The 23,711-nt window shown below is 50.0% G+C and overlaps 1 protein-coding gene across 1 annotated transcript; it reads right to left on the bottom strand.

The window, feature by feature from the left end:
• Window positions 1–1,269: 1,269 nt before the first annotated feature.
• Window positions 1,270–5,499, bottom strand: LOC123046001 (receptor-like serine/threonine-protein kinase ALE2). Its single transcript, XM_044469263.1, has 8 exons — window positions 5,254–5,499; window positions 4,412–4,528; window positions 4,144–4,233; window positions 3,673–4,044; window positions 3,324–3,575; window positions 2,701–3,084; window positions 2,274–2,514; window positions 1,270–2,170 (listed from the first exon to the last, which is right to left on the bottom strand). Exons 1-8 carry the CDS (start codon window positions 5,480–5,482, stop codon window positions 1,465–1,467), a joined length of 2,391 nt encoding a protein of 796 aa, XP_044325198.1. The 5' UTR covers window positions 5,483–5,499; the 3' UTR covers window positions 1,270–1,464.
• Between the last annotated feature and the right edge of the window lie 18,212 nt (window positions 5,500–23,711).

Genomic DNA, 23,711 nt, shown 5'->3' with positions numbered 1-23,711 from the left:
ATCCAACCAACTCAAATGGACAAATTAACTAAATTTTGCACAAATTGAACAAGTAACTACTATTCATACTCAAGTTAACCTAACCATTAACCCTAACCCTAACCTTAACCATAACCCCAACATACCAACTATAACCCTAACCCCCAACATAACCCTAATCCTAACCCTAACACTAACACTAACCCTAGCCATAAATGCATCATAAATGCACACAACAAGATCAACACCTAGGTTTTGCAAGAAGGTGACCAAATCCACACAAAACAAAGATCTCAACCAATCGAAAGGAGAGGAAATGGGGGAGGTACCTTGGGTGATGAAAATGATCCGGATCCACCGGTGAAATCTCAAGCAAATGGAGGGGATCTAGTGGGGGTTTGTGAGGGGGAGAGAGGAGGGAGAGGAGCTGAGCATGGGGAAGAAGATGAGTGGAGAAGAAGAGTGGTGGTGGGGCCCACAAACCAGCCCCTCCCCACCTTATCCACCACACAGGACCCTACCGCCAGAGGCTCCGGCGGTAGGCTTCAGTACCCTACCGCCATGGGCCCTGGCGGTAGGCCCTTTTTCACGTCAGCCCCGGCAAACGGCCGTCAGGCGTCGTCAAGGCACCTACCGCCGGGGCCATTGACGGTAGGTTGTACAATCCTACCACCACGGTGCCTGGCGGTAGGCGAAAGGGTCAAATCCCGGAAAAAAAATTCGAAGGAGGGTCAGATCCTGAAATAATTTTCAGAAAGGGTCAAAACACGAAATTTAGCCGCTTCCAGACGGAGGGAGTACATGCGCAAAGGCCTACTTAATATGTTCAACGCTGCTAGTGGTCAGTAGGGCTTCGAGATGCCCGGCAGTTGACGGATGGGCTAGGAGAAAGAAAATGCAGTGTGTGCTTCCAGCGACGGGGTCGACGAGCGGCGGCAGCAATAGAGCTTGATTCCAGCGACGACGGCAACCGGCGAGCGTCTCAGAGTGCGGCAGGCGAGCTGTGGAGGCAGCAGGGATTCGACGGAGGCAAAGGGTGGTGCTCGGAGGCAACGCCGGCAACATGCGAGGCGGGATGGGTGCCGGCGCAGTGTGGAGGGGGGAAATTATACTCCATGGGTGGGCAGCCGAGTATATTGAGAGTTGAGGCGGCCGAGGAGTAAAAGAAGTATACTCTGCCGATAAGTGATCCGCTAGGCGCAAAATTTTTATTCTCCGACGCCTTTCAAGGATCGGTTAGGAATGAAGTACTCAGTTTGCGTCCTCTCGCGAAATAAGAGACCAAACCTGTGGCCCAAAACGCATGCACGATGCATCGTCCACTAGATTAAAAATGATCTAGAACCAGGGGTTCTTTTCTTCGCATCAAAATCGGATCGGAGCGACAAGAAGCATTACCTTACCTAGCGCGGGCTATACAATTACAGATTACAGAATGGGATGGAAGTCATGGAACTCTCTCTCCGTCTCTCGGCTGCTAGGTGGCTACATCCAGTCGCCCTCGACGCTGCCGTCGTCGGAAGGGCGGTGGCCGTGCTCGCTCATGCTGCCCCTCAGCCGGTAGAAGTTCCTCGCCCTGGTCCTCAGCGGGCCGGACCAGTCGTACGCCGCCAGGGACTCGATCCTGTCCAGCACCGCGCTCGGCGTCGACCGCGGCCGCCGCGCCGACGACTCCTCCGCGGGGTCCGAGCCGTAGCCCGCGCGGGGCGCCCCGGGGACGCGCGGCCAGGACGGCGCGTCGCTGTCGTCGTTCCACGAGCAGCTCCTGCCGCCGTCGTTCCACGGGGACTCCTCCTCCTCCGTGGGCGTGCCGCCGCCGCCGCCCAGGGAGCCGCTGCAGGTCTCCTCGTTGCCGCCGCTGTAGATCAGCTTCAGCGCCTGCACCACCTCGCCCATGAACGGCCGCTGCGCCGCCTCCACGTGCACGCACATGGACGCGATGGCCGCCGCCTTGGCCAGCTTCTCGAAGTCCCGGCTCGCCGCCGGCAGCGACGGGTCCGCCAGCAGCTGCAGGCCTTCCCGGTTGGTCAGCAGCGGGCGCGCCCAGGTGACCAGGTTCTCGGACCCCGGCGGCTGCGTCATGTCCACCGGCTTCCGGCCCGACAGGAGCTCCAGGAGCACCACGCCGTAGCTGTACACGTCGCTCTTGACAAGGAGATGCCCCGTCATCGCATACTCCGGGGCAACGTACCTGCAAATGATCCATGATCCGTTTCAAAACTCCACAAGGATTCAAAGAAACTTAGGGTGGTGTATTACTCTACAACGATGGCAGTAACAGCAGGACATCTTACCCGAAAGTTCCCATGACCTGAGTGGAAATGTGCTCGATTCCTTCTGATGCTTCCTTGGCCAACCCGAAATCCGCAACCTTGGCGGTGAAATCGTTCTCCAGTAGAACATTGCTAGCCTTGAAATCACGGTGAATGACATGGGGATTGGCATCCTCATGCAGATAGGCCAGACCCCTTGCTGCACCCAGGGCTATTTTCATTCTGGTGTCAAAGTCAAGTGGGCCATATATTTTATCTGGCCCTGAAATATCAAAACAGAAGTATATTAGGAGTGCATATTTACAGTAGAGAATTTCCTGGGGTTTTTATATGCCAACAAAAAAAGACCAGATCATATATGCATATGGTGTTGTACGCTTTGGAGGTAAAGTTTCTTAAACCACTATGAACGTGGACATGTTATGCAGATTAACATAGGTTCACATACCATGCAGGTGAGACTCCACACTTCCGTTTGGCACAAGCTCGAATACCAGGCATCTCGTGCTCCGTTCAACGCATATACCGACCAACTTGACGAGATTGCGGTGATGCAAACGACTTAGCATCTCAACCTCTGCGATGAACTCACGGTCTCTGTTTTGGTGTTTCCCAGTGAGCAATTTGACAGCAACCTCAACTCCATCTTCAACTATGCCACGATAAACACGTCCATACCCTCCTTCGCCTATTATTCTTTTGAAGCTAAATTTGTCTGTTGCCTTCTCAAGCTCAGAAATTGAGAATGTCTTAACCGTGCGCGGGCAGGTTGCTATAGTCGAAGGAAAAGATGCTGTCGAGCTAGTCATACTGGAGAACGATGACCTGATACCTGAAACAGTCAGTTAGTAACAAGGTGTTATTACAAACATTATCTGGACACTAAAATGATCTGAAAATTAAGCTTTATTGTCCTGGTGCATATTCGCTAGGAAACTGTAGCAAGATCAGAATTTGTACAGTCAAGGCCTGGTGTTTAATTTCCAGCTTAACTAATTTAAGTACAAATTGCTATAATGCAGAAATTAGAAGTGTAGTGTATTATATACAATAGCTTGCTACCGAAATTACCTGTTTTTCTGGTGTTTGACGAATTTGAAGCATGACCAATTCCATGAGGCTTTTGGCGTCCTTTGTATTTGCATATGATGCAGATGCCAAAACATGTCAAAACAAACACAACAGCTGACAGAGCAATTATGGCGATAATTTTGGAGCTAATCTTCGGATGGCTTCCATTGTGTACATTTGCACCAAAGGGATACTCATTGCTGCTAATTGGACCGAAGGATCCTGGGATATTAGGTACCGAAGAAGGAAGGCCTGCAATGTTTTTGTGATTAAATAAAGCAAGCAAAACATGACTAATGGGCCATTAAGCTAGCGAAGTGGATGTGTCAACAACAATCATGTCACTCACCAGGATAATGAACATACGTTACGTCATAATCACCAAAAATAGATGACTTTATCGGAACTTTCTTTCGCAAAAACCTGTTGCTGATCAGTAAGGCTGAAGTCCTATCAAACTTCTGACCCAGTGGCACCAAATCAATGGTGACGGTAGTCTTATCCGGATCTTGAATACTTCCCCCAGCACCCATTATCCGAACTTGACTCTGTTTCAGGAATGTACCTGCTGCAATCTCGATTTCTAGCTCATCAACTCTAGGGAACAGCTGGTACGGTGCCACACTAAGATCAAGCTGAATTTGCATAGGATATACACAACCACAAGGGGAACCAATTGGAGTAGAAGTGAGCGGAGCGGAACAAGTTATTCCACTGCAATCTGTTTAATTTTCAGTGACAGGCAGGCGTATTAGTGTTATCTCGTTCAGTGGTAATAGTAAGATGCAGTCTCTATTGGTCTGAGGAGAAAAAGTAAAACCTTGTCTTTCAAATGATGGTGACGAAGATGGTGGGGCGACACGAGGTCGTTTCCTGTGATGCCTATGCACTGGGTGATAAACAGAGGCACCTGGTAAACAAAAGCATAGATAAGTGATACAGACAATTCAAAATGAACAGGATAATTGAAATGGAAGAGTACACACAGAAAATAATTATCTTATGTCACGGACAGAAAAGTATGTGATTGCCATCTACACCTGTAATTACCATTTATATGCAGAAACCTCATGAGTAGTTCTACTTACCTTGAGGTCCGGGAGAAGGGGCTGGTGCAGGGGAAAGAACCGAATGCCGATGTGTTCTACTCCATAATCCAAGTAAGTAGGCCGTGATGGTTGTTGAGCTTGCCGTTCCCAGTGGCACTGCACGGGGTAAGGGTATTCAGAAAAGTTGTTTGAACCCTTGCAATGCATACAAACACCAAAGCAGATAATACAAAACTTGCATTCACCATAGCTGAAACGGCAATGTGTTTAATGGACACGAAAATGCAAATGCAGACATGTTTTCCCCATCGGTTGGGGCCTGGCATTATGCATAAAGTCGAGTGGGTGCCGCCGAGTGTAATGACAGCTGCTGTATGCAAGAAGATGAGGACCGACCGAACGGAACCTGCCCAAAAGGCCAAAACCCCTCGCCAGCAATGCACCAAAACCTAGAAATTTCTGTACCGATGCTTGCTGGCACCGCCGATGCAAGAAATCCGAACCACAAATTTGCATCGAAATTCCAAGCTCGATGTACTGGGCCTGATTTGATTCATGAAAAGCAGAGAGAAGGGGGCAGGAGACGGCCATCCGTGCCTTGTCCTCCCGGCCTGGATTCAGATGCGCTCGGGCAAATCGCAGGAGCTTAGCTCCATGAGGCAAAGGCAAAAACCTTTTTTCCCCGCACAAGTCACAACCATGGGGGGACTTGCCACGCACGCCATGGCCGGCGCTTTTCGCGGGCGATCCCATTGCAGGGCCGCGAGCCCAGGCCACAATTCCAGTCGGCATTGCGACTCGAATGTCGAATCCAAGAAAAAGTAAGATAAACCACCCGTGCAAGAACAGCAGAGAGGGGGGAAAATCTCGAGCGTACGTACCATAAACGGAGGAGAGCGCGGTGAGGAGGAGGAGCAGGGCGGCTCCCCGCGGCCGCATCTCCGCCGGAGCCCGGTGGGCGGCGCGGGCTCCCTCAGGGCGCCGCCATGCGGGATCCCACGGTCGCCCGCCTCGCGCTAGCTCTGCTACTGCTGCTGCTGCTGCTGCTTCCTTCTGCTCGCGGTGGAAGCTCTTCTTTTTTTCTTCTCGGGTCTTTTTGGTTCTTCGCATTGAAGTGATGCGCTGGTCCCGAGGGGGCATTAATTGGCGGGTGGGAAGATGCATCGGGGTCTTTGAACCTTTTCTGAATGCGTGGGTGCATTTTTTTTTTTACTGTTGCATGGTTTTTGCAACTGGCGCGGCCACGTGTCTATCACCTGCCCCGTCGTCCACAGTAAATTCCCTTCTCGTTTGATTCCAAATCTTCATCTTGCGTCGTATCCTCAACTTTCTTCATGGTAGTTGTAAATTTTCCATTGACACAATTCTTCATGCTAGTTGTAAATTTTCTATCTTATGCTACATCCTCAACACTCGATGGCTATGGTTAATTTGGCTACGTGCAACATAGTTATACAGAGGCCGGATATAATGCTTAAATCTTTTAAGTGATAAAGCGTTTTTTTAAAAAAACAGAGCGGTTAATAGTATAACATATAGTCGGCTGTATGGAGTTGTCATGTCACTTATAGCCAACTTAATAGCGAAAATTCCTTTTAAAGCTTTTCTTGGAAAAACAAATTCATCAAAAAAAATACATTTTAAAAAATCTGAAAAAAAAATACAAATCTACATGGAGGCATAACACACGTGTGTACCTTTTAGGACGAAATACGTTCAAATGAGGGTTGTGAAAAAAAAAACTAATATGTGGCTTCTAGCACATGACATTGTTCATCCCCGAAGTCCGTGATTTTTTTTTTGCACAGATAGCATTTTAAGTTATTTCATCCTAAAGTTTTACTCACATACATATCACATTCTTATATACTTCTACATTTTTCAGAATTTCTAAATTCAAAAGTATGAATTTTGATCTTTTCAAACATGTCGGCCTCCATGGAGGCAGAGCTCCAAAGGGCCTCACTCATCTAATAGTTCACTCATACAATAGTTGTCATACTAGTATGTTATACCATTAATATATATGCCCATATCTTTCTCTCACAGAGAGTTCATGCTACAACAGGATGTAAGTTTGTAGCTCGCTTCTCTTCTCTCTCCTCTGCTCTCTCATCCAACTAGACATAAATCTGATGTGACATCTTATAGCCCGCCTACATGGGTCTATTATACTTCCTCTTAGAGGCTACAATGACTTGATGCGACATCTCAAGCCATGGACACGGGATCTATGGACCTTGGCATAGTGGCATTGACCTATTTATCTACACTCTATATGGAATTTTATAATTTGTGTATTGACTATTGACACCATTCTTCACGGTACTACTACTTGTAAACGTTTTGATAAGAGCCAACATTGTGGAAATTAAATAGGGACAACATTCCCAAAATTGTTTGGATTGTATGAATTGAATCTTAGATGTTAACCACGGTTCCATGAGGATCGTCATAAGTAAAAAGATCGTGTGCACAACATCATACCTAGAACCTCTAATCTCCCCAGATTCCTATTGCCATTCTTATTACAACAATAAAAGACAATACTTCAATACTTTTTCTCCATATATCTTGTACCAACTGACACCATTTCTTCTCCTTCGTCTCCTCTATCATCTATACCGCAGAAAGTGTCGTGGTTCTAAGTCTGACAGTAGAATGGGGGGTAGATATGGAGAGGCAAGATCCTAGCTATGGAGTAGTTGTACACACGAGTGTTTAACGAGTTCAGGCCCTTCTCTGAGGAAGTAATAGTCCTATGTCTCGGAGCCCAGAGGCGGTCGACTGGTTTATGTGTATAAGGATTACAGGGGTGCGAACCCTTCTACCAATGGAGGGGGGTGGCTTATATAGAGGACGCCAGGACCCCAGCCTACCCACGTAGTAGAGGGTTAAAGTACATTAAGGCCGGGCATTACTGGTAACGCCCTACATAAAGGGTCATCATGACCATTAAGACTACTTAATTACAGACCGTTTGGATACAGAGTAGATCCTGAATTTCTGGTGGTCGAGTGAGTCTTCATGGTCGAGTGTCTTCTAGCCGGTCGAGTGGAGTCTCTCTTGGTCGAGTGGAGCCTCTCCTGGTCGACTGGAAGGTAGCTTCGTCTAAGGATGTCCTTGGGTATGGTATCCTAGATAGGTCCATGACCCTACCCTAGGTACATAACATCATCATTAGCCCTCGAATGGATCGAGGTTCGAGTGAGGAAGGAGTTGATGGTTTTCTCCGACTTATTTCCTGTGCTTTGATTATGTCGTATCTTGGATCGGCGATTTTTCTTTCGGCGTTGGCGTCAACTTTTACTTCAGTCGCCTTGATCCATTCTTGTCTTTTGTCGAGTGAACTTTTGAACTTTGGTGAACTTCCGAGCGACAGATCACGGGAAAGATATCGTCTAACAGATTGATCTGTTGTTAGCGGATTTTGCGGGATCCGAAATTTGGGAAGTGCGCGAAGCGAGGCGGTCCGCGACAATCGGATGGGATAAGGCGTGGACGCCTTAATTTCCGTGCCGCCTTTTTCACCACGTATCGTGCGTGCGCGACTGTTTTGGGATGTGACAGGATCGCCCGGACCCACTCGGAAGCCACTCGGAAGCGCCCTTATATAAAGCGCTGGGGGAGGGTTTTTTTTTTTGAACAGTGCCTTCCCATTCTTCTCTCTTCCCTCTTTGCCTCCGCCCACTGCGCCTGCTCTCGCCTCCGCCTATCCACCCCTCGCGCGCTTCGCCGGCGATAATGGTGAAGGAGAAGACGACGGCCCTAGAGCGCACGAAGAAGGCGACGGCGACGGGGCAAGTGAAGGGGAGACCATCCAGTCGGGGCGGATCTTCGTCAAGGTCCCGCCTGCCGAAGGGTTGGGTCCAAGGGGATTGGATCCGCTCGACCATCACTGAGAAAGATCTCAATGACCTGGCCAATTAGGGACTGATCCCCCACGGGTCAGCGAGGCTTCCGGGGACCGAGTGTCAACCGCAGCCGCAAGAGGGTGAGTGCGTTCTCTTAGCCACTCACGTAGACCGTGGTTTTTCTCTGCCGCCGAGTGTTTTCTTCCGGGGGTTTCTGAATTTCTTTGGGGCGCAACTCCACCATTTCAATCCCAATTCCATCGCCTATCTTGCTGCCTTTGTGTCCATGTGTGAGAACTTCCTAGGTTGTCGACCACACTGGGGTCTCCTCAAGCACATATTCACCTGTCGCTCACAGACAGTGAAAAAGGCGAGTCCGGATGATGAAGGACCAAGGTTATTCAGATGTGCGGGGGTCTTGGGATTCAGTTGAGGAATAAGAGCACTTTCCCGGCCATGACCCTTTCTGAGTCGATCAGAGGGTGGCAGTCGACTTGGTTCTACTGCCAAGACGAGTCGACGCCGGGGCAGTCGACTGGTCTCCCTCCATTCTCCATGGATCGAGTGGACAAACCGTCTTCTCTGAAGGTGATTCCTGAGGAGAAAGCCGAGGTAAAAATGTTGATGGAGCGCGTGGTCCAACTCGTTCGGGACGGAGTGACGGGCATGGATCTTCTGGAAGTCTTCCTTAGGCGGCGCATCCAACCGCTTCAGTACCGAGGCCACCCGATGTGGCTGTACTGCGGTACCGAAGACACCACTCGGGTCCATCCAGAAGCAGTCGACGACGCCACGCTGGAGAGGTGGGTGGCCGCCATCACAGGGAACAAGGACAACCCTCGAGGGGCTAGGAGGATCCCGCCACTCGACTGTACTTATACGCCAGACACGGTATGGCCACTTATCTCCGATTGTAATCTTGCTTTATCCATTCTGCTTTGCCGCGAATTGGTCGATTGATCTTTGTTTTGCTTTGTTGTCTGACAGGCCACCACTGAATTATACTCGATGCCCAATGGAGCGCAGACGCCGACTGAGGAGGAGGAAGGAAGCAGGGGCGAAAGCCCGGAGGAGTGGGATTCGGATGCTGACGACAATGACGAGGGCGATGACTCTGGTGAGGAGGAAGAAGAGGAGGGGGGAGGAAGTGGTACCTCCCCGCTCGGAAAGACGCTCGAAGCTTGTCCATGATCCCGCGACTGAGCGTGGTAAGGGGGTCGCGACCGCTACACAGTCGACCAAGCGCCCTCGGACTACTTCTCCGGCGCCGACTGAGAAGGCTCCGAAGCAATCTCGAGTGGCACCGTCGAAACCCGCGAAGGTCTTGCTGAAGATGAAGATGGTGATCCCCACTATCTCAGGGTAATGGTAGTCTTGAGTTTTCCCCGTTTCATGAACTTGTTCTTGGTCGACTCATGGGCCAATCGACTGACTTTTGGAACTGCAGCGCTGCTACTTTCGATACTTCAGCCAGGGCTGAAGACCACGAGATGGAGGATGTTGCTACCTCAAAACCTGGTATGACTCTTGTGATGCCGTTTTCAGTCGACTAACTTATTGTCTCTAATTTTGATTCTTTCTGCAGTTTCATCTAACATTGTTATTGACCTTCCTGACGACGACGAAGAAGAACCACCACGGCAAAGGAGGAGCAAGAAAACGTCTGCTGGCAAGGCGACTCAGGATGTGCCGGCACCCGAGACGTTGGTCGTGGAGGGAGACAATGTCACTCGACCCACCGTAACCTTTGCGGTGCCGTTGACGAGTGCTCGCCCTTCGTCGTCGAGTGCTGCTCAACCCTCGCTTTTCTCCACCTACCCCATTCCAGAAGACCAAGCTAGTGCTGCTAAAGAAGCAATACGCCAAGCGGGGGTCATGATGGAGCAAGTGAAGGCAATACGAGAAGCCAGCCAGGCAGCCTATGACGCCAGTTCGGCTCTTCAGAGTAATGTTCAGGTCAGTCGGTCACTGCCTGTTCTGTTAGGATATGATATCTGAAAACTCTTCTTTCTGAAATTCTTAGAGTTTGACCTCCACCCACTGGGTGCGTCGATTGAAATTCCGGATTAGTGGGGGCACGCTGAGTGCACCCACTGGGTGTAGTCCCCAAGGCTATGGTCGATTGCTGGCAGTCGACCATAGGCTTTAAGTTTTTTCCTTACTCGACTAGGTCGAATAGATTCATAGACCGGTGGGGGCACGCTGAGTGCACCCACTGGGTGTAGTCCCCGAGACTGTGGTCGACTGCTGGCAGTCGACTATAGTCTGAAGAACATCTCCCTTCTTTTTTTCGTTGGTCGACTGGTCGACTCTAACTAATGAAACTAGTGGGGGCACGCTGAGTGCACCCACTGGGTGTAGTCCCCGAGACTTATGGTCGAATGTTTGTATTCGGCCGTAGTCTTAGAAACGGTATGATTTTTCCTTACTCACTCGGAAGTGATTTGTCTTTGACATTTGTCGATTGGTTCTTCGTAGAAATCCTGTAACCTTGCAGCTCGTTATACTGAGTTGGAGAACAAGCACATTCAGCTCGAGCTCGATCTGAAACTGGCCCAAGAGAACTTAACGAAGGCGAAGGAGGAAGCTAAAGGTATTCTTGGTGAGGCTTTTGACGACTGCCTTTGTCTCTTACTTGTTTCCGAATCTAATCTCACTTTGACTTTGCAGACAAAGTGAAGGATGCCTTGAAGAAGAAAGAGCGTGACTTGGTTGAGATGCAAAAGACTGCTTTAGAGAAGACCAGGCTTGCGGATGAGAAGCTGGCTTCAGTGACCAAGCTTGAAGAAGAAAACACCAATCTGAAATCCGCTCTTGATGCTGCCAACCAGGAGGTCATTCGACTGAAAAGTGACAAGACCACCCTGAATGACAAGGCCAGTGAGTTGAAGAGAAAGAAGAACGATCTAGAGGCTTATCTGGGTGGACTCGCCAAGAAGTTGTTCCTCATGCTTGAAGGTAATCCTTTGTGTCAAACAAATATTTTAATTGTAACCTTCGACTGTTTGTCTTGACTCGATGGTTGTGCTTGCAGAATTTGATCAGAACTTTGAAGAGGAGACTGGTCGACTGGAAGTAAACCTGGACCCCATCAACTCTCCCGTGAAAGATGAAGTCGCCATGAATGTGCTCCGGCTTGAATCTCGTGTTGCTGCTATCATCGACTATCTCACAAGGCTGAAGGTCGCAACTTCTCGCATCGACACAACACTCTGGCCAAGAGAGACGCTCCAGAACGACCTCGAGTCTCTGATGACTCGACTGAACAAGGTCCCAAGTCAAGTGTAGGCGTGGAAGAAGTCTTCGGTCAGGTGTGGTGCGGATGTTGCTCTGTCTCTGGTCCGCGTTCACTGCAAGGATGCACGAGAGGACAAGCTGGTGGCTCTTAGGGTGGCTAACACCAAGAAGCACGATTTCAGATCTTTCATGGAGACCTTCATTGCTGCTGCCACTCGGATTGCAGATGGAATTGATTTGGACGAGTTTGTTGCACCTTCCAACCCTCCACAGGAGGGGTAAAAAAAACTTCTGAGCTTGATACTTTAAATTTGCCTCGGTATGCCGAGTGAGTTTGTAACCGACAAACCTTAACAGGCCTAGCGCCTGAGCACTTTCGGTTCCGTTAGGTGTTATCCCAACTTGGATTCGACGTTGAATATGTTTGCATCTGGTTTGAGGTGTCTTTTGCAGGTTAAAGCGAAGCGCTCACTGCAATCGACTTGTTCCCCAATACACTTAGGCGAGCATTGTGCTGCAGCTAAGCCCCCGAGTGAGAGGTTTGCTCTCGGCTCGGTAGGATTTTCAAAATACTTAGGCGAGCACTGGGCTGCAGCTAAGCCCCCGAGTGAGAGGTTTGCTCTCCACTCGGTAGGATTTTCAAAAACTTAGGCGAGCACTGGGCTGCAGCTAAGCCCCCGAGTGGGAGGTCTGCTCTCCACTCGGTAGGATTTCAGATACTTAGGTGAGCACTGGGCTGCAGCTAAGCCCCCGAGTGGAAGGTTTGCTCTCCACTCGATAGGATTCCAGATACTTAGGCGAGCACTGGGCTGCAGCTAAGCCCCTGAGTGGGAGGTTTGCTCTCCACTCGGTAGGATTTCAAATACTTAGGCGAGCACTGGGCTGCAGCTAAGCCCCCGAGTGGGAGGTTTGCTCTCCACTCGGTAGGATTTTGAATTGGTGGCGTAGCTCGGAAGGAGAGGGTAGCAGTCGACCTGCACCTCATCCTCCTTGCAGAGCGCATGTTGTACTTGTGGCGTAGCTCGGAAGGAGAGGGTAGCAGTCGACCTGCACCTCGTCCTCCTTGCGAAGCGCACGTTGTACTTGTGGCGTAGCTCGCAAGGAGAGGGTAGCAGTCGACCTGCACCTCGTCCTCCTTGCAAAGCGCACGTTGTATTTGTACTTAGGCGAGCGCAAATGCTGCAGCTAAGCCTCCGAGTGGAAGGCTGGCTTACCACTCGACAGGATTTTGTTTATCTTAGGCGAGTACTTGGACTGCAGCTAAGCCTCCGAGTGGAAGGCTGGCTTACCACTAGATAGGATTTTATTTATCTTAGGCGAGTACTTGGACTGCAGCTAAGCCTCCGAGTGGAAGGCTGGCTTACCACTCGGTAGGATTTTGTTTATCTTAGTCGAGTACTTGGACTGCAGCTAAGCCTCTGAGTGGAAGGCTGGCTTACCACTCGGTAGGATTTTGTTTATCTTAGGCGAGTACTTGGTCTGCAGCTAAGCCTCCGAGTGGAAGGCTGGCTTACCACTCGGTAGGATTTTGTTTATCTTAGGCGAAACGGATTTTGCAGCTAAGCCTTCGTGTGGGAGACTGGCTCACCACTCGGTTAGGATTTTTTTTACAGACTTGGGCGAATCGGATTCGCAGCCAAGCCACCCACTGAGGGATTGTTTTGAGTGGACAAAAGAAATAACGATTACTGGGAATATTATAAAGCTCTTGTCTTTGATAAATAAACTATAGAAGTACTTTTATTACAACTCGTCCGAGTGGATACTTAGGTGTAAAAGGGGCGGAGAAGTTCCGCGTTCCAAGCTCGGGGCTCGTCGATCTGATGCTCGACATTGTAAAGACGGTATGCTCCATTATGGAGAACCTTGGTGACGATGAAGGGACCTTCCCAAGAAGGAGCAAGCTTGTGTGGTTTCTGCTGATCCACTCGGAGAACTAAATCTCCTTCCTGGAAGGCTCGACTCTTCATGTTTTTGGCGTGGAAGCGACACAAGTCTTGTTGGTAAATGGTCGATCTGATCAGAGCCATCTCCCTCTCTTCCTCTAAAAGGTCGACTGCATCCTGCCGTGCTTGTTCTTCTTCAGCTTCAGTGTAGAGCTCGACCCGGGGAGCATTGTGGATAAGGTCACTCGGCAAGACTGCTTCAGCTCCGTAGACCAAGAAGAATGGAGTTCTTCCAGTCGACCGGTTGGGTGTGGTCCTTAACCCCCAAAGCACTGAGGGAAGTTCTTCGACCCATGCACCAGCCGCATGCTTAAGATCATGCATCAAACGGGGTTTCAACCCTTTGAGAATCAAACCGTTGGCTCGTTCTGTCTGTCCATTCGACTGTGGGTGAGCGACTGAAGCATAGTCGACTCGCGTGCCTTGAGATGTGCAGAAAGCTCTGAACTCTTCGAAGTCGAAGTTTGATCCGTTGTCAGTGATGATGCTGTGCGGGACCTCATATCTGAATATCAATTCTCTGATGAAGCCGACAGCAGTACCGGCATCCAGGTTCTTGATGGGTTTAGCTTCGATCCACTTAGTGAACTTGTCGACTGCTACTAGCACATGGGTAAAACCGCTTCTGCCTGTTCTCAAAGGACCAACCATATCCAAACCCCACACTGCAAAGGGCCAGACGAGTGGTATAGTCTTCAAAGCTGACGCGGGCTTGTGTGACATATTGGAGTAAAATTGGCATCCCTCGCACTTGTCGACTATCTCCTTCGCCATTTCATTCACTCTTGGCCAATAAAATCCGGCTCGGTATGCTTTGGCCACGATGGTCCAAGAGGATGCATGATGGCCACAGGTCCCCGAGTGGATGTCGTCAAGGATTATTCGACCTTCCTCCGGCGTTATGCATTTCTGACCAACTCCAGTCGCGCTTTCTCTGTACAGCTGTCCCTTTATCACGGTAAAGGCTTTAGATCGGCGCACGATCTGTCGAGCCTCTTGTTCGTCCTCCGGGAGCTCTTTCCTTAAGATATACGCGATATATGGTACTGTCCAATCTGGAGTGATCACTAGAACTTCCATGATCAGGTCGACCACTGCTGGGACTTCAACCTCAGTCGGGTCCGTGACACTCTTAGGTTGCGGGGCTTCATCGGTAAAAGGATCTTCTACGACTGACGGAGTGTGGATATGCTCCAAAAACACATCACTGGGGATGGCTTCTCTCTTGGATCCTATCTTCGCCAGATCGTCAGCTGCTTGATTTTTCAGTCGGGGTATGTGGTAGAGCTCTAACCCTTCAAACTTCTTTTCGAGCTTCCTCACTGCATTGCAGTATCCAGTCATGGCTGGGCTTCTAACGTCCCACTCCTTCATCACTTGATTGACCACCAAATCTGAATCGCCATAGACCATAAGGCGATGGACGCCGAGTGAAATGGCCATGCGTAATCCATACAAGAGTGCTTCATATTCTGCTTCATTGTTGGAGGAATCAAAGTGGATCTGGAGCACATATCTGAGCTTGTCTCCTCGGGGGGGGGGGAACCAAAACAACCCCAGCACCAGAACCATTTAACATCTTAGAGCCATCAAAGAACATGGTCCAATGCTCCGAGTGGACTTGAGTCGGTTGTTGTTGCTCAATCCACTCGGCAAGGAAATCTGCTATAGCCTGGGACTTAATGGCTTTCTTTGCCTCGAATTTGATATCAAGGGGAAGGAGTTCAATCTCCCATTTAGCCACTCGACCAGTTGCATCTCTGTTGTGCAAAATCTCCGACAATGGTGCGTCGCTGACGACTATAATGTCGTGATCAGAGAAATAATGAGCAACCTTCTTCATGGTCATGTAGATCCCGTATACGAGCTTCTGATAATGAGGATATCTTTGCTTCGATGGGGTCAAAACTTCAGAGAGATAATACACTGGGTGCTGAACTTTGAAGGCTTTCCCTTCTTCTTCCCGCTCGACCGTAAGTACTGTACTAACGACTTGTCCTGTGGCTGCAATATAAAGCAACAGAGGCTCTTTGCTGATTGGAGCAGCAAGCACCGGCTGGGTGGAGAGCAGAGTTTTTAACTCGGCAAATGCTGCATCAGCTTCTGGAGTCCACTCGAACTTGTCTGCCTTCTTCATCAGTCGGTAAAGGGGCAACGCCTTTCCACCGAGGTGAGACATGAATTGACTTAACGCGGCCAAGCATCCAATAAGCTTCTGGACGTCGTGCACACGCACAGGGCGTTTCATTCGGAGTATGGTGCCAACTTTTTCTGGGTTAGCATCGATTCCTCGTTCGGACATGAGAAAACCGAGTAACTTTCCGCTAGGTACTCCGAATGTGCACTTTGATGGATTGAGCTTGATATCATACCTCCTGAGATTGGCAAATGTTTCAGCCAAGTTAGTCAACAGGTCGGAACCCTTTCGTGACTTGACCACGATATCATCCATGTACGCTTCCACATTCCGACTGATTTGAGTGAGCAAGCACCTTTGAATCATTCTCATGAACGTGGCTCCGGCATTCTTGAGGCCGAATGGCATGGTGATATAGCAGAAGCACCCGAATGGAGTGATGAAAGCTGTTTTGATTTCGTCGGGCCCATACAGACGGATCTGATGATACCCGGAATAAGCGTCTAGAAAAGACAATCTCTTGCACCCTGCGGTCGAGTCGACAATTTGGTCGATGCGAGGGAGAGGAAAATGATCTTTCAGGCAGGCCCGATTGATATGTTTGAAATCAATGCACATACGCAGTGAATTGTCCTTCTTGGGAACCATGACGACATTGGCGAGCCACTCGGAGTGGTATATCTCTCGGATGAACTCTGCTGCAAGGAGTCGAGCCACCTCCTCGCCAATGGCTTTTTTCTTCTGAGCGGCAGACCGTCGAAGATGTTCTTTAACAGGTTTTGCTTTTGAATCGACTCTAAGGCGATGCTCAGCCAGCCCCCTGGGAACACCCGGCATGTCAGCTAGCTTCCATGCAAAGATGTCCCAGTTCTCATGGAGGAACTGGATGAGCGCTTCTTCCTATTTAGAGTCGAGTGTTGTGGAAATATGGGTCGGAGCTGCATTGGGGTCAATCGGATGGATATGAACTGGCTTCGTCTCACCGGACGACTGAAATGCTGACTCTATGGCGGGCTTCTTGGCCCGCAGTAAATCACTCGGATCTGCATTCTTCTTGTATTCCTCCAGCTCTACCACTGTTATCTGGTCATCTGCAATCTTTGAGCCTTTCTGGAAACACTCTTCTGCTTTCTTCCGGCTGCCAGTGATGGTGATCACGCCTTTGGGGCCAGGCATCTTTAACTTGAGGTACACATAACATGGTCGGGCCATGAAGCGGGCGTAGGCTGGTCTTCCCAAAATAGCGTGGTAGGCGCTTCGGAAATCCACGACTTCAAATGTCAACTTCTCTTTGCGGAAATGCTTCGAGTCGCCGAACACTACATCCAGAGCTATTTGGCCGAGTGACTCAGCCTTTTTTCTTGGGATGACTCCGTGGAAACTCATGTTGCTGGAACTGAGCCTGGACATCGGAATGCCCATTCCCTTGAGCGTCTCTGCATACAGTATATTCAACCCACTGCCGCCATCCATCAATACCTTCGTCAGTCGGGTGCCTTCGATGACTGGGTCGACCACCAGCGCTTGCCTCCCAGGGGTGGCAATGTGAGTAGGATGGTCAGACTGGTCGAAAGTAATGGGAGTTTGCGACCATCTCAGATAGTTTGGTGTCGCCGGGGCGACCATATTGACCTCACGGTTGATCACTTTCAGTCGACTTTTGCTCTCTACATCAGCAAAAATCATCAGAGTGGAGTTGACATGAGGGTACTCTCCATCACTGTCCTCCTTGTCCTCAGCCTTGTCCGACTCCTTCTCTTTGTCTTTCGGCTGTTTCCCTTGAAACTGCTGGATTAAGAGCCGGCACTGGCGAGTGGTATGCTTTGGGTAGATGAAGTTACCCTCTTCGTCTTTCTTCGTGTGGATATGACACGGTAGATCCATCACGCCATTACCTTCCTTATCTTTTACCTTCTTGGGGTTCCAAGATCCTTTGGGCTTCCCTATGAATTTGCCCTGAGTCACGGCTAGAGCCTCTCCAGGAGCAGCTGGCTCGGCCTTCCGCTTTTGCTTCCGACTGGAGTTTCCTTTATCCGACTGACTCGGCTTATACTTGCCGCTCCGGAGTCGGTCCTCTTCTTCGCCGTTGGCGTACTTGGTGGCTATTTCCATCATCCGACTCAGGTTCATATCTCCAGTTCGACCAAACTTCAGGCTCAACTCTCTGTTCTTGACACCATCCTTGAAGGCGCAGACCGCTTGATGGTCCGACACATTCTCTACAGTATGATGCAAAGTGATCCATCTCTAGATGTAATCCCTCAGTGTTTCACTCGACTTTTGTACACAAACTTGCAGCTCAGTCAATCCGGCAGGTCGCTTGCAAGTTCCCTCAAACGTCCTGACGAACACTCGAGAAAGATCTTCCCAGGTGTAAATGCTGCTAGGAGCTAACTGATTCAACCACGCCCTGGCCGAACCCCCTAGCATAAGCGGCAAATGTTTCATGGCCACCTCATCATTACCGCCACCAATCTGAACAGCCACTCGGTAGTCTTCGAGCCAAGTTTCAGGCTTAGACTCTCTGATGAACTTACTCACCCCAGTCGCCAACCTGAAGTTGGGGGGTATCACTGCGGCTCTGATTGCTCTGCTAAAACATTCCGGACCTGAAACGTGGACTCGGCTGCTTGTGGGCACATCTCTGTCATGACCACCTCTATGAGCTCTGTTTCGGTCGACCAAACCTTGCACTATGATGGATCTCACGTCAAAGCCTGGCTCTCTGGGGTCGACTGGAGCTCTCCGCCCAACACTGAGCTGGCGTCTCTCATCTTGCTGCCGATGGGCGTTAGACCCACTTCTCGGGGGAGGAGTGGGCACTCGACGCCTATCATCACGATCAAATCGATCATCATAGTGGTCCCGCCGGCCTTCACGTCTCACGCGCCTCGGAGGCGACCTTGGACTGTGAGCCGACTGAACAGTATTCGCAGCGACGGATCGACTATGAATCCTCTTGCGCGACTGTGACACAGCTGAATTCTGATCTCCTGCCGCCCGGAGCAAATCTCTGATCTGCATCAAGCCTCTTCCAGCCTCTGACTGAGAGGGCTGAATTGACTCCGCTATACGGGCTACAGCCGCCAAATTCTGAATTGGGGTTCGATATACCTGAGTCGGTTGCGGAAAGAGCTGACGTCGGTTGGAGTTGGTCACTCGTTGACGCGCACGCTTGTCGAGTGCTCGCTGGAGGTTCTCTAGTCGAGTGCGTTCAGCCAGGTTGGCTAAACGCGCTTCTTCCAGGGCACGAGCCTCAGGAGTTTCTCCTGCAATGGGAGTATGCAGGGCATCCATGTTCTGGCGGCGAAGTTCTTCTCTCTGCTGAGAAGTGAGTGGCTCGGGCTGATACTCTTCATGGGCTTGAGCGGGGTCGCCCCCGTCGTCCATCCCGTCGTCGCGAGGGAAACCGGGAGGACTACGAGGCCCGTTGACCATCAGGACCTCCACCGCTGGATCACTGCTATCGCACTCGGATGCAGTCTCTACAGAGCCAGTCGATGGGTCGAACAGGCCGTAGAGAGATTCGTCGGGCTCAATTGCCGCGACTTGGGTGGTGGACGATTGGCGAGCCACTGCGTGTCTCACCCATCGCTGGAGCCTCAACCGACCGGAGCGCTTGCGCTGGTGGGAGACAGGGACGGAGGACGGCGCAGGAGTCGACCGGTCTGGGGTCGACGGCTGTCGCAGCAAGACGCCGCGGACATACGCCCGAAAGTGCGTCGCCCCGCGGACGGGGAGCGCGTCGATGTCGAGTGGTGCCTCCTGGAGCCAAGCGGAGTCGTCGGCGATGAAAGCAAGCGCACCGAGACGGATCTCGCGGCCCTCGACCAGAGCTCCACCGGAAACCATGATGAAGGCGATCGGACAAATCGCAACTTCTCCAAAAAAGTCGCTAAGACACCTGCCCCACGGTGGGCGCCAACTGTCGTGGTTCTAAGTCTGACAGTAGAATGGGGGGTAGGTATGGAGAGGCAAGATCCTAGCTATGGAGTAGTTGTATACACGAGTGTTTAACGAGTTCAGGCCCTTCTTTGAGGAAGTGCGGTCGACTAGTTTATGTGTATAAGGATTACAGGGGTGCGAACCCTTCTACCAGTGGAGGGGGGTGGCTTATATAGAGGACGCCAGGACCCCAACCTACCCACGTAGTAGAGGGTTAAAGTACATTAAGGCCGGGCATTACTGGTAACGCCCTACATAAAGGGTCATCATGACCATTAAGACTACTTAATTACAGACCGTTTGGATACAGAGTAGATCCTGAATTTCTGGTGGTCGAGTGAGTCTTCATGGTCGAGTGTCTTCTAGCCGGTCGAGTGGAGTCTCTCTTGGTCGAGTGGAGCCTCTCCTGGTCGACTGGAAGGTAGCTTCGTCTAAGGATGTCCTTGGGTATGGTATCCTAGATAGGTCCATGACCCTACCCTAGGTACATAACATCATCAGAAAGTCCACATAGTTTGACTCCGACATACGATCTCGTTCCGTCTACCCACTTTTGGTGTGTTGTGAAAAATGCTTAATGGACTTGGCTTTTCCTTTCCAAATGACAAACTCTTTCCTAATATCTTCCAAACCAGTGCCATGAAAATATCCACTTGACCGCGACATCCCCCTCTTGATACTCGAGTGTCTCCAAGACACAATCAAATATGCACATTGATGGGTATACTGTTATTATATGATTATGGTCAATGTCGAGTATTGTCCACAAGCATTGGTTCCATGTCGTCCGTCAACTCTAACCATGGTTAGGTTCACGACTCCAGTCACCGCCATCACAAGTTTGACAACCATCATCGATTCTCATTCACCACCAGCACATTATCATAATTCATGGATTCCACCACCAACTATATTCATTGTTTCTATGCCTCGACCAGTTTTGAAGAATTCTAAGATGGCAAACTGTCAACATTTGGATTCGAGTTGAACATGCTGCAGGACTATTGTTTACAAATTCTACGAGCGCACCCAGGTAGAACAATCTAAGAGCATACCTAACTGATCTCATAAAACTTAACTTCATAGTCAACCCTTATCTTTAACTGCTTGCAATTTAAGGAGTTAAAGGGTGGTCGTTACTAGCCGATCCCTTATATTTAACTTCTTATTACACAAAAATTTGCTCAATTCTTTTAGCCTTGTCACATACTTTTCAAACAATTGCACCCTATTTCATCAATCATTCGAATGATTCAAATCCAACATATACAACAAATCAACCATAAACATGCATATAGTTCATATCATTGACATCGAGCAATTCAAATTAAAACATGCATAGAGTTCATCCAAAAGGCACCACATCAATCAAGTTTGATCCAAAATCAACACAACCATGTCTTGTCACGATCAAGCCCTACCAAATGCATACTACATGAACTCAAGCACCATCACCACCTCAAAGGCCACCACCATCACCTCTGTGTCCACCTCCATCCCCACAGCCACCACCATCACCTCCTTGTTCACCGCCATCGACACAACCACCATCATCACCTCCTTCTCCGCCACCATTCCCATGGCCACCACCACCATCCTCCGCTTGGTTCATGCTCTCTACGTGAGTGAGCTCCCAATACCTTTTTGCCATGGCATCCATCATGGTTGAGTCCATGAACATGACACACCTTCTTCAGCCTCCTCTTTCACAAGCCTCTCCTCCTCGAGTGCAAGCCTATGCTCCTTCGCCTTCACCTTCCTTTCGTTGGATGCCAACTTGGACCATCATTTCTCACTTTCCAAGGACTTGAGTTCATTCCACCTTGTCGCCTTCCCTTCTTCACATTCAGTTGCCAATGCTTCCGTGGTCTCAATCATAGCCAAAATCTCTTCCCTGTAGGCGTCGAAGGCTCCTCTATTCTTCCACTCTTTTGTAATCTTAATACCATCCGGCCTCTTGTTGTGATTTTCATCCTCCTCATCATCGTTTTTCAGCGGATAGGCTAGTCATTGACCTCTTCGGTGTGGTCTTGAAGTTCCTCCTAATCCACTTCTCGTTGTTGCAAAAGTTTTTTTGTAGCAATGGTTAACTATGAAGCCCTTCCCGCCATTCTTCTTGTTGCGTTGCTTGTACAACTCTTTGATGATAGGTCCATAGCCGTGATTTGCACCCCACTCAGTGGTAAATGGTTGACTTGATCAATACAAGTGGACCAACGGTTGCATTGCTCTAGGATGGTGCCCAAAGGTGCCCAAGAGAGCCTTGAGTGCAGTTTGATGCCACGCCCATGATGTTGCTATAGTACTCTTTAATCCTACACTTAAACTTATCCTTTGATTGATCCATGTCAATCGATGCATCGAGCAACATGTTCATCCAAGCATGACACAAAGCAACATCTTCTTCTTGAAAATAGTAGTGTGTCCTTGATATCTTCACGCTTCCTCCATGGGATCATCAACCTCCTCCTCCAATTCGGGATCATCATCCTCCCCGGCTTCTTCTTGTTGGGCAAACATGGACTCTTCGTAGTGTCGACCATCAAGGCCAAGCACGTGTGACTCCTTCAATTGAGACAAGATTTCGGTCGCATTCAACTCCTCCACACTATAATCAACAACAACAACAACAACAACAACAACAACAACAACAACAACCACTTGGCAATCACCAATGTATCCGGCGAAAAGAAAAGGCAATTTTTTTACCTCTCCAGCATTACAACAACCACTTGGCGACCATGGGCCTTGGCTGCGGCGGTGGCCGAACGTGTTGGACGAGGGGACGTAGGGTTCGTCGGAGACGGGGTACGACCCGTCGGATGAGGACTAGGCGCCGGAGTCGCCTTCTTATTCTTCGCCTCCTCCTTGGCTAGCGCCTTCATGGCCGCCGTCGGCTTCCTCTCCTACTTGCCGCCGACTGGAGCAAGGGGAGGGCAATCTGCCATCGTCGGGGCCGATGTGGCCCTGCCGCCACCCTTGCTGCCGGCCTTGGTTGACGGTGCGGTGACCCAGAGCAAGTTTTTTCTGTCCCCGACCTCTTCCTTGGTGGTGGCTGGAGAGCAAGTTTTTTCTGTCCCCGACCTCTTCCTTGGTGGTGGCTGGAGGGGTTTCGGAAGGGACTTGTGGGGGTGACAAAAGGTTTGTATCCTACCTTTTGCCTTCATTTGAAAAGGAAAAAAAAATGTTTTTGGATCGCATAGGTGATGCCACTCGAGAGAGTGCTGTGAGTGCAACCGTTACGTGACCTGTGATCCCACCGTGGAACTGTAGCAGAAATAATAATTGTACTATGGTGGGTTTTATCTTCACGAGAGATTGGCAAACACAGCGGTGCCGCCACCCGTGCTAATGCTACTGGATTTTGCCAGCCAATGCTGACGCCGTTACACCATCCCGGAGAAGTAAGCTTAAAGCAAAGCAGCAGGCCCACCACCACCTCATCCATTTCAAGCTGGTCAAGGACAATCAAGTTTGTAAACTTTCAGTCACACCAAAACAGTTTGCCAATCAGCCCAGTTTTTTTTTTTTGTTGCCAATCAGCTAAAAATACTATTTACCAATCAACCAAGAGTCCAAGGCAACGATTTTCCTCTACAAAGGAAAAACAATTGTGTGCACTAAAAACATGCGAGTATCAACGAGAAAGTGCTCCGTGGTCTTGGTCAGCCGAGTTTGTAGAGGGAAAATCGGTTTGACTCCAGACTCTTGAGAAATTCATGGCTTCTGGAGAATGGAACAACACCCGTGCGCTGTCAGTCAACCAAGCATAGCACAGGCTCTGCACGGGCCAAACTCCTGGACTGCCAGCTTCTTTCCGAGATCAGAATACTACTCGTAGTACTGTAGTACTCTACGACGCAGTGCACACTGGCAGCTTGAAAGGTCAATCTCTGAGGCCCCTTGCCCCTCTCGCCGTTGCGGCTCCTGAAAGGAACCGCCGGTGAAACGCCGACGTCTCGCTCGCTCGCTCGATCGATCGATCGAGTGTGTCGGGGTCAATCGGTTGGTTAGCCGGCGGCCGAGGTAAACTTGCAAGGCAGGAAACGTCGGCGCTTTACTCCTCCTTCCGCCCGCCCAATCTCATCTTCCTCACCCTCTGATCTGATGGTAGAATAAAAAAGGCAAGTGGGTCATCCCTTGTCCCGTGCGGCGGTCAGGAATCGCACCGGCGACGAAAGTGGATGAGCGGAGGAGCCGGGCAGCAATATGCGCGTGGT

This window comes from Triticum aestivum, chromosome 2B (genome assembly GCF_018294505.1).
Source record: "Triticum aestivum cultivar Chinese Spring chromosome 2B, IWGSC CS RefSeq v2.1, whole genome shotgun sequence".
Lineage (NCBI taxonomy): Eukaryota > Viridiplantae > Streptophyta > Magnoliopsida > Poales > Poaceae > Triticum > Triticum aestivum.
Note: the sequence above shows the minus strand (reverse complement) of the source record. Positions and strands in the feature narration are given on the sequence as shown.

Coding starts and splice junctions, on each gene's coding strand:
- LOC123046001 (XM_044469263.1), bottom strand. CDS start 5,482: ATGCGAAGAACCAAAAAGACCCGAGAAGAAAAAAAGAAGAGCTTCCAC. Junction 2,515..2,700: donor TGTGGAGTCTCACCTGCATG/GTATGTGAACCT, acceptor TTGATATTTCAG/GGCCAGATAAAATATATGGC. Junction 2,171..2,273: donor CAGGTCATGGGAACTTTCGG/GTAAGATGTCCT, acceptor GATCATTTGCAG/GTACGTTGCCCCGGAGTATG.